This window comes from Scleropages formosus, chromosome 15, assembly GCF_900964775.1.
Source record: "Scleropages formosus chromosome 15, fSclFor1.1, whole genome shotgun sequence".
NCBI lineage: Eukaryota > Metazoa > Chordata > Actinopteri > Osteoglossiformes > Osteoglossidae > Scleropages > Scleropages formosus.
Window position 1 is genome coordinate 1,668,341 of NC_041820.1, and position 10,666 is coordinate 1,679,006.

Consider the following 10,666-nt stretch of genomic DNA (forward strand, 5'->3'; position numbering starts at 1 on the left):
CTCAGAGATGTGAGTGTTAGCTGGAAGTTCTATGAGTCCACTGTGATGCAAAACACTCACATGTCGTTTATTTTTATTTTCAATGCAGATTCCAGTTGTGAAGGGATTTCACAAACGTCCAGGAAAGGTAATATGCACCCGGAGCAGTTTGGTGTCCAATTGTGTTTGTGACCTCAGATCTTCCCTCTGCGATAGACCCCTGTGTGTGTACACTTTTTCACATCTGCAGTGACCACTTATAATTGCTTGTTGTAATATAACTGGGTCCTTGCTAGTGGTTCCCAGGGTGTGTGAATACATTAATTAGAAAGAAGAAATCAAAAGAAGAAATAACATTAGGGCCCTTTGGCAGGTCTTACTGATTCACTGGTTGGCCCGCTTTCTAGTCGGCATTTGATTTTTGCCTACAAAAGCCATGTGATTTTTCTGTCTGAAGGCTGACTTCAATTAAATCGTTTCAGATTTTCAATAAAATGAAAAGCCCAGTGTCCATCGCTGTCTTGGTTTTTAGTGATGATCATGTGACAGGTTTATGCCTCACAGACCTCTCTGCATGTCCTATCTAGATTGTTCTGTACGAGTGCGCCCCCTTTGACGGCAAGGCCTATGAGATCTACAGAGATATGGAAGATGCCACCGCACTGAAGTTCTCTCATGTGATTTCAGTCCGTGTGGTGAGAGGATGGTAAGGACAGCAGATGGACCTGATTTTTTTTGTCTGAGAAAGGAGCACCAGGTGGCATTTCATTTCTGTTTCTCTTTCAGTTGGCTCCTGTATGAGAAGCCATGTTTTCAGGGTCGGTCCATTGCTCTGGAGGAAGGGCAAATGGAGCTTGTGAACGTCTGGGCAGAAGTGGAGCCTGGGCAGACTGTACCTTCTATTCCCATGGTCATCGGGTCCATCCGGCTGGTTATCCAGGTGAGAAACTCCACAGACTGTCCCCATTTCTGCCTCTGAGTCATTCATTGAAAAACACGAATGAAACTGTAAACCAGGCTCAGTCACTGCTTGTAGTCAAGTGACATTTCTTGTGATTTCATTCTTTTTTTCTGGAAATAAGTTAATAAACAGTCCAATTTGGTTAAAATAATGGTTTATGTGTGGAGATTGCAAAATGGTAATAAAGCAGCAGTTGTTCCAGTAACCACAATGTAACTCCCAGATAATGTGAAAAAAGTTCTTTACATGCTATCAATAATTGCACAGTATGAGCAGATTAGACTACTGGGTTGTTCTTATATATTTGTTGTACAACTGTGATTTATGGACCTTCACTGTAAATGAGAACTTCTTCAATTTACATTCACACACTTTTCTTCAAAGTGACATACAGCAAGAGTGAACAAGTGGATGAAGAGCTTTAGACAGACACAGGATTGTCTTTTTTCTGAATAGTTACTTTGTCTGGTTGATGACTTATGACTTAACTAATGATGTTAAATACATCACTGTACTTAAGAGTCACACATCTGCAGCTATGTCTCTTTCTCTTAAGGTAATTGAATTGTATTTTCTATGGGATGAACGTCGCTTTGGAGAAAAGCGTCTGCTAAATGAATAAATGTAAATAGCTTACACTTTCTTTCTCTTTTGGCTGCAGGACTACAGCCTTTCTCAGATAGACCTCTTCACAGAGCCAGACGGTCTTGGGAGGCTGACATCGTACTGTGATGACATTGTCGACATGGGTGCCTTCGGCATCCCACAGAGCACTGGGTCCATCAAGGTCCACTCGGGGGTGTAAGTTCTGACTGCAACCTCTTTTACTGTAGGACAAAAGGTTTGATCTGTTTTAGGCTTCAGTGGCTTAACTAAGTTCAGCAATGCTGGCAGTGGACATCCTATAGGAAGCTTACAAACTCTTCTGGATCTCTGTCAAGAAAGTTGTATTTCGGTGAATTAGCTTCAAAGGTTGGCGTACATTTAATGCCTTGTGAAAATATGTGCCGTGGTAAGAGTTTGCAACAGGACAGGTCAGAGGTGTTGGAGTCTGGCATAATCTAGCGTGCAAGACAGACACACTGAACAGGTTTTGATTTGTGCAGATGCACACATGAGCCTTCGCTGTCAGCATTTTTTTTTTTTTTTCCCTTTCCTGTTGGAATGTAGGTCTGCATGCTTGTACACGTCAGGAGTTTGAAACCCGCCTTAAAAAATGCTGCTAGGCGGTTGTGTGCAGCTTTTTCACAAGTGTGGTTAAAAATGAATTTTCTAGACTCCTCCTCTATCGGTTTGGAAGATGGAAAATATTCCTTTGGAAGCAGAGCCTCAACTGTATTCTTGTGACAGTATAGCAGAATTCTTGCTGATTATTTACCTTGGCCGGAGAACAAGGACTTGCATTGCGGGAATAACAAACTGAAAGTGGAGCTGCCTGCTGCTGTCACAATGCATTTCTTGGAAATTAATATTCAAAAACAATGGAGTTACATGTGGTGTTTACATATGTTCAGATGTAGATATGTGGGTTTTGGTTTCTGAGGACTTGGAAGATTTTAGTTCACATTTCAGCCTTCATCTGTGTCTGTCTGGTTTGTTTTTCAGCTGGATGGTGTACAGCGAACCTGGGTTCCAGGGGATCCTTGCAGTTCTGGAGGAGGGAGAGTACCCCTGCCCTGAGTCCTGGGGGTTCCCTGAACCATTCGTTGGGTCCCTGCGGCCCCTTAGAATGGTGACTGCGTCTCTGATGATCCAAAGCACATTAGATAGTTCAAATATACTTTTGTTGTAACAAAGTTTATTATAACAACAGCAAGGATGGCTGATGTCGGTGTAACAGCTAAGTAAGCACTGAATCATTTCCATTTCTCTGCCCACGTGTAAAATTGAAATACTTTCTTTTTCAGGGTGGCATAAAGGTGGAGAACATTACTGATCAGAAGGTAAGCCCCCAAAGACTGATTTTCTTCCTCCACCTCACAGTGGTAGCCTTGCCTTAATAATTGTGTGCATATGACCTCAACTTCCCTTGTCAGTGTCCCTATTTTTTCTTAAATGTTTCACACAGAAGTGTGTCTTTTCAGCTAATGTTTCTCAAATAGTGGGAAGCACGCTGGCTTTTTGTGTCCGTCTTTTCCCTTACTCCTCCATTAGAGAGAAGAGCCGAGATCCACAGTTGTCGCTGCCCAGCAGTGTGCATTTAGGGTCTCCTGAGATTAATTCAGCCATTGGCCTGTTTTCATAGTTTATTCAAATATGATGATTCATTGTTTTGGAAATGATTGACTGTTTCCACTCGCTTTCCTCCTGCTGACATGAGTTTGGGGAAGTGTGCGAGTCGCTCAGGGGCATGTGGAGGGAGATAGGCAAAATGAGGCTTTTAGAAGAAGAATGCTGGGAATTTGGAACATCCTTGGGATTGGCACAGGCAAAGAGCAAAGCTGTGTTCTTTAGGTTCATCTTTCATGGAGTAATCTGTGCTGTAGGTGCTGGTGTATGAGAAGCCGTTGTTTGAGGGCGAGTGCATGGAGGTTGATGGTGATATCTTCAGCTTTGCTGACGGGGAACATGATGAGGAGGGACCAGAGAAATCGTCCACGGGGAGAAAGAAGCTCACATCTGTGGGCTCCATCAAAGTCCTTGGCGGCCTGTAAGTACCATCATTAGGACCTCAGCATTATGGAAGTTGGTACCTTTCAGTTGACAGAATGTCTCCACATTCACTCTTATCCTGTCTGTCTCCACAACACAGATGGGTGGGATACGGCGAACCTGGGTTTGAGGGCCCTCAGTACATCATGGAGGAGGGGGAGTATGTGGACTGGAGGGACTGGGGAGGATATAGTGACCGCCTGATGTCTCTTAGACCTGTGTTGGGCGTAAGTGTGGTGAACAGTGCCAAATGGAATCAGACAGATATGTCCCTTCTTTTTGACTCTGGAAGTTGAATTTTATACTGGGTTATGATTTCTTTCAGACAGGTGACGACAAATATCCTTCTGACTTGTTTTACTTCATTGTCCCTTTAGGACTTCCAGTCCCCCCACCTGAAGATGTTCAGTGAGAGGGATTTTGGGGAGATCGGGGTGAACGTTGACCTGCTGGGACCAGTGACCAACATGGAGGACACGGGCTACGGCATGAAGACACAGTCTGCAGAAGTGTCCGCAGGCGTGTGAGTCCCCACCCACTAGTTTGTATGATGCCGGTCAGTGTCCTTCACCCAACAAGCTAGCAGATAAATGCAAAGTCATGTATGGTGCCTTACCTGCCTGTCCAGGAGTCTCATTAAACTAGAGCTGCAGGAGCTTGTCTAAATATAGCCATGAGTCCAAAAGTTTTAATGGGTTTAGTTTATAGTTAGAACCACCAGCCTAATTGTGTCTTCAGGCTTTGTGGGATATCACGTCTGTATGATCCCACAGCTGGTTGTCAGGAAAGCTGAGGGTTTAAAATGAATCCAAACGGAGACCACAGAAGAGCAGAGCTCGTGGGCTGGCTGCCCAGAGGGGCGTGATCCTCTGCACTGTAACCTGCACAGGTGTAGCACAAGGAGAGTTTCTGGTCAGGAGAATGTGGGTTGCGAGGGGTGGGGGCTGGGCATGAGAAACCTCAAGACGTGTATTTGTTTCTCATTAGTGCTTGCTTGTTGATTGAGGTGACCTCATGGTTTTCTTGAGCCTTGGCTCTGCAGATGGTTTAATTTCAAACAGGCCTGGAAGAGTAGAAGTGTCTCCAGCTTCAAAGCTGCTTGTCCTGTTAAAGGGCCACGAGTTTCCTGCTCCTATTAGTTTGAATACTATCATTTCAGCAGCTGGCCTACAGTCTTCTCAGAGGGGTGTTAGTGGCGACACAGCTGTACCAACACCAGGGTGTACCTGTGCTTCTCAATGGATGTGCCATTAGCAAAACGCCCATCTTCTTGTTTAAGAGCCATTTGTTTTATGCACCCCCCACTTTGGACTCCAGAGTTTCCGAGCCTCTAGTTTCAGAGTTCCTCATGTGCACGGTCACAGAGCATCAGAGAACAGCTCGGCACAAAGCGCTCTTTCATTCCCACTCATACTTTCCAAGGCGGGAGCATAAGTGGGCCAGGAACATTGTGCCACACACCACAAACATGTGGCCAGCTTGAGGAAACCATAGAGCTGCCACCCCCACCTCGTGCAATCTCCGTCGCTGTCCTGTGTCTCCCTCGCCAAAGGCTGGCCTCCATGGAGGAGAACCGTGCCCCGCAGGTGTGCGTGTGTGTGTTTGTTGACCGTTTAGCGCTGGGAGCCTCCTGGCAGTCTTTGAAACGAGAATGGCGTCTGTCAGACAAATAGGCGACGTGAGACAGCGAACGACACAATAAGCCACTCCCTCTGCTGCACAGACTCTAAACTACCACTAATCCGTGGCAGATGTGTTTTCCATGGAGCGCTCAGTTTCCTAATGTTGTCAGGCTGAATTTTTCCATACAAACGACTCCTTGTAGCTCTTAGTGCTTTTATATGCTTGCAGACTCCCCACCAGCACACGTGAGCTTCGCCTCCATGTCTTCCTGTACATCACCTCAAACCCAGTTTGACGTGTGTTCGATGCTTTCTTTGACAGGTGGGTGGCATTTGAGAATCCGGGCTTCTCCGGTAACCTGTATGTCCTGGAGAAAGGTCTCTACAGCAGCCCAGAGGACTGGGGAGCAGATCACTGCAACATCTCCTCCATCCAGCCTGTGCTTGTGGTACAGCTCATGGTTTTTGCCTTTTTTTTTTCTTTTCTTTCTTTCTTTCTGCTGGGAAAAAATTAGCTTTTGAATGAGTCTTCCCACTTCCTGTTGTTTGTAGCCACAACGGAAAGTGACACATTTTTGCAGTGGCTTCAAGGTGAAATTGGAAATAGCAATAGTTGTCCAAGTGTCCAGCGAATGTGCATCCTGATATCGGCTAGAGTAGCACGTGGACTGAACAACACGGTGCTTTCTGATGGCATCGCCAGCCCTGTATCAAAGGTTGGGTGTCACCTGAAGAGTCAGTGACGGTGTGCCGAGGCAGCTCGTGTTGTATTGCCATGTTTTTTGATGTACATTCATGAGCCCCTGAAGAAAAACAATTTAAACAAAACTTTAAGCTGACATTTTTTTTGCAAATTGGGTTCCTCCTAGTTTTCGCTGTACACTTTGATCAGGTTGGAGTTTAAAGGGTATTTATATCTGGAGCAGGTCATTCTTCTAGGAACAGCCCCATGGAGAGTTAATTTTTTGTTCTTATAATGGTGGAAAAAAAATGTTTTGTGGAGAAATGTTAATTTTTTTTTTTTTTTTGTTTCTTACAGGATCATTTTGGTGGATCAGCAAAATATAAGGTAAGAGAAGCATTTCTCTTTTTTTAGTTACATCATTGCCAACATTTTGTTCTGAATGAAATGTTGTCAAGGTGATTTCTTTACTTTCTCTACAAAGGCTGCATCTTAATGCCATGACAGACAGACTTTGCTCATGTTCTCTCAGGTGCAGCTCTTCTCTGAGCCTGGCTTTCAGGGAAGGGTCCACCTTGTGGAGGGCAACGAGGCAGTCCTCCCCGATGGCTTCACACCGCACTCCTGTAGAGTACTGGCAGGCAGGTGAGCGCATTGGCAACATACTTCTCACTTGCCAAGATTGGTCCAGCTTCAGGATGGTCACTAGTGGGAGTGACAGTTTGGCAGGTGATGGTATTTGTGTAAACTTTTCTGATAGGACTTTAGGGCGAGTAGCCGATGCTCTACATAGGAGCTTGGAGCAGGTCCTAGGCCTTGGGACAGTGGAAGATCTTTGTGGATCAAAGGCCGAGAACATGAAAAGGATCTCATTTTTAATTTCAGCCTACAGTTGTTGAAACTGCATGTCCCGAAGTTTCCGAAGCCTTGGGCTTTTTCTGCACTATGAGCCCAATCCATGCTGCTAACAGATGGTGCCTTGTGCATCAAATGGACTCAGTTTATGGTCATCAACAGCAGATTGTCCCCCAGTCGCCCAGGCAGTCCAGATCGGTGCAATCCCAGATTAGTGTTCATGCATCAGTGACCCTGGAGTCCTCATTGGCCCAGGATTCAAGTGACAGGCAGCTCATGAATGATGATGCTGACTTCTGCTGTGTTGCAGCTGGGTGGCGTTTGAGGGACAGCAGTTCACAGGCCACTTGTATGTCCTGGAGGAGGGCGACTATTCCGACCCCGAGGCCATGGGGTTCCTGCACCACGACTCCACCATCCGCTCCCTGCAGACAATTGCCTTTGTGAGTAATTTTAGACCACGATTGCACCATGGGGGTGTACATCATGGACTGCCTATCAGTGTATTCCAGATGCAGCTTCTTTGGCTTCACAATAGTGACGGGGATGAGGATGAACATGTGATGGAATCTCTTGCTGAGAGCTCACACGTCTTCTCCCCGTGTCCATTTCTGCCCCTTTCTTGCTATTTCTGTCTCTGCCCTGCTCCTCTCCTTCCCGTTAAGTTGGACTCGATTGGTATCAGTGTAGGAGATTCTCCATCTCTCTCACACACACGTTGTCTGAAGCCACTTGTCCCAAGTGGGGTTGCAGCGAACCGGAGCCTAACCTAGAAACACAGGGCACAAGGCTGGAGGGGGAGGGGACACACCCAGGATCGGGCGCCAGTCCATCGCAAGGCACCCCAAGAGAGCAGGACCCAGTCAAACCCGCTGTGCCACCGCGCCCCCGCCATCTCTTAGACATTGTGGTCAGATACTCTGGCGTGTTCTGTTCCCTTCTTTGGGCTACACAGCCATCCCCATTGTGCTTTGAGTTGTTTGTTTTCCCAGTTGCTGATGCAGTTTGTTAGTGTGTTACTGCAGTCTGTTACTTTTAACTCCATTTACACTGATGTCCTCAGCTGTGAGCTCTTAGTTTGTGGTAGTGGAATGAGTGTCAGAATCAGCTCTCTGAGGGCAGTGTGTCTCTTTTGCTCTGTTCTCAGCAGTGATAGAAGTGTGTCCCAGCTCTTCAGGTTTTCATGTTTTTGAAGTGTAGTTGAGATGTTGTCTTGCTTGCTGTTTCCAGACAGGTGCTGGGTCTTGTGCATCTAAGAGGTGACATCTATCGTAGGATTTTGGAGGCGGGGTTTTCCAGTTTTATAGGGAAAGGGGCAGAGTTCTTGAGGCATATGTAGAAATGGGGCTTTCCAATTTCAGGGACAAAAACAGCTTTCCTCCCTAGCGCTGCTGTTCCAGCTCTGTTCCTCTGCCCGTGTTTCAAATGTCTCTTGTATCCATTTCATTTGACTGTAGGAAACTTGAAAAAATGTTTAGATCGTAAGAAAAAGCAGGTCAAATTTCTCTGTCCTCCTCTGTCTCCAGGAGTTTTCGCTGCCCTCCATCATGCTGTTCACCAAGTCTGGCTTCAGGGGGAGAAAGATAGTTCTGAAGGATGGGTCTGTGAGCCTGCGGCTGGCTGGGTTTAACGGTCGAGTCCAGTCACTGCTCGTGGATGGGGGCATGTGAGTTAAGGCTCCGCCTTAAACCTGTGAGGGGCGTGGGCACTTTCTTCATTTTTCAGTGACATGTTCATACAGTATATGGCAACTTGGAGGGAAAGTGTACTCCACACTGCTTCACATTCTGCCTTCCTTCATTGCTGTTCAGTTCACACCAACGCAACAGCCATGTAGAAGATTCCCAGCAGAGGTGCTCATCTGCCTCTGGGGGCCTGGGTTGGGGGGCTGCTATTCTAGGTTTATTCTCAAACAGCTGGCAGATTCTCGTGTCCAGGAGGGGGTGGGCAATGTGAGCGCTGAAGTTTATAGCACACGGAAAGCCTTCTTAGGCACTTGATGAACGTGCAGTAAAAAGAAAGATGGCAGCTCTTCTTGTCTTTGCCCTTCATGTCGCTAGCTGGTGGTTCAACACAGCTCACTCTCAGCCCCTTTTCTCTGTCAGATGGGTTCTCTTCGAGGGGAGTAACTTCCGCGGTCGCCAGATGCTGCTGCTGCCAGGTGAGGTGGCGGACTGGCACATGGTGGTGAGCTGGCAGCAGATCGGCTCCCTGCGCCCGCTCTTTCAGGTAGGAGGCCACACCCTTCCTCTGCAGCAGCTGGCCGCTGTGCCTGATGGGGTTTACTGTAAGGACGGGTCCACTGCGGAGTCCTGGAAAAAGTGTCTGGCATATTTGGGTGTGGTCCTTATGTTATGTTCACATGGCAACCGGACTGCGGGGAAAAAAACAGATCCAGTCCCTTTTTTTTTTTCTTTCTCATTGAGCTCCTTCCTCTGAAGCTCATTTTTGTGCTTTTTCCTTGTTTGGTTTGGAGAGGTTTTTTTTTTTTTTTTCTTTCCCCCACACTGCTGTCTCACGGTCCCTGCCTTTTCTCCCCCCTTTAGGGACTCTGTTGGTCATGATTTGGTCAAGCTGCCTCTCTCGGTGTTTCTGAAGCTCTCCGATACTCTGTGTTGTGCTCTTTTCAGACTCTGTTACAGTAATTTTATTCAATGTAACCTTTAAATATGTGCAAAAATGCAGCTTGTGGGAGGCGCTTTGTCAGTTACACAACCCTCTGCACGGAGAACAGGACAGAGAGTGTGGTTTGGAGGGGGAGGGTGGGGAGCACATGAGTCTGTCCTGCAGAAACCACAAGGCTCCGCCCAGCCTTGTGATTGACACCAGACTCCTTAATGTCTCATCGTCTCTCCCTTGGTGTCTCTCTTCATTAAAAGAAACAATGTGAAATAATTACTGTAGTAGTGTTTAAGGTGGCCCTCAATTACCATGGGCCGGGCTCACCCACCCCACCCCACCCTTACACCTCACCACAGACCACAGTGTGTGTGTGTGTGTTTGTGTCTGAGAGAGATTATGGTATGTACAGAACAAGGTGGGGTTTACCTGTGTGTTTCCCCCCCCCCCCCCCCCCCTCCTTCTGGTGTCTCGCCCTGCAGAAGCAGGTGTACTTCCGCCTACGGAACAAGGAAACAGAGACCACGATGTCACTCAGCGGGACTCTGGATGACATCAAGCTGATGCGGATCCAGGCCCTGGAGGAGACTGGAGGAATCGAGCAGATCTGGATGTATCAGGATGGGCTGCTGCGATGCAAGGTTTCAGAACTGATCTGACGCTGTTCTCCTGTTCGGTCAACATACCTCGGTCACAGACCAACCCCCCGACCCCCACCCCGGACAAGTCAGTAACAGGCCAACTACCTCTTGTTGCAGCTGCTGGAGGACTGTTGCCTGGAGACTACAGGAAGCATCATCCTTGCTGGCAGCCGCCTCAACATCACTCCAGAGATTGGGAAGGAGAACCAGTTGTGGACCATCACTCAGGATGGGCTGATCCGCTGCAATTTGAGGCCAGAGCTGGTGCTAGAGGTCAAAGGTCAGTTTGTGGAGAACACAGAATTGCAGTCTTCAGAATTACTGACACTATGTTGCCACAGGTACACCTTGAAGCAAAGTTAGGTCATGAAACAAAATGACACAATGCTTCCGCATCCCTACAGCAAACCTCTGCTCTTTTCAACACACTGATTTGTGTTGGGAAAATGTGTGACCGTAAGGCTGTGCTCTTTGTCTTTACAAACTTCAAGCATCTCTTCCTTTTTCATGGTCAATGTTTCCTTTTGGTGAAATCTTATACAACTGGTGTGAAAATAAAACTTAGATAGTTTGAGACCTCAGTAAGTCTTCTTATGACATCTTCTTAATAGATTTTTATATTCTATATGAGGTATGCTAATGGTCCTACTGAATG

The 10,666-nt window shown here is 46.9% G+C and overlaps 1 protein-coding gene across 3 annotated transcripts in view; it reads left to right on the forward strand.

Annotated features, from left to right (window-relative positions):
• Positions 1–10,666, forward strand: part of crybg1a (crystallin beta-gamma domain containing 1a) — a 37,303-nt gene that overhangs the window by 25,474 nt on the left and 1,163 nt on the right. For all 3 annotated transcript variants that reach the window (XM_029258645.1, XM_018731858.2, XM_029258646.1), the window contains 17 exons: positions 89–127; positions 567–685; positions 766–919; positions 1,602–1,741; positions 2,546–2,672; positions 2,848–2,883; positions 3,427–3,590; positions 3,693–3,819; positions 3,970–4,115; positions 5,537–5,663; positions 6,254–6,283; positions 6,429–6,541; positions 7,062–7,194; positions 8,278–8,417; positions 8,857–8,980; positions 9,853–10,011; positions 10,129–10,291. In XM_029258645.1, coding sequence (XP_029114478.1) covers positions 89–127; positions 567–685; positions 766–919; positions 1,602–1,741; positions 2,546–2,672; positions 2,848–2,883; positions 3,427–3,590; positions 3,693–3,819; positions 3,970–4,115; positions 5,537–5,663; positions 6,254–6,283; positions 6,429–6,541; positions 7,062–7,194; positions 8,278–8,417; positions 8,857–8,980; positions 9,853–10,011; positions 10,129–10,291 — 2,041 coding nt within the window. The remainder of the gene's footprint in view (positions 1–88; positions 128–566; positions 686–765; positions 920–1,601; positions 1,742–2,545; positions 2,673–2,847; positions 2,884–3,426; positions 3,591–3,692; positions 3,820–3,969; positions 4,116–5,536; positions 5,664–6,253; positions 6,284–6,428; positions 6,542–7,061; positions 7,195–8,277; positions 8,418–8,856; positions 8,981–9,852; positions 10,012–10,128; positions 10,292–10,666) is intronic.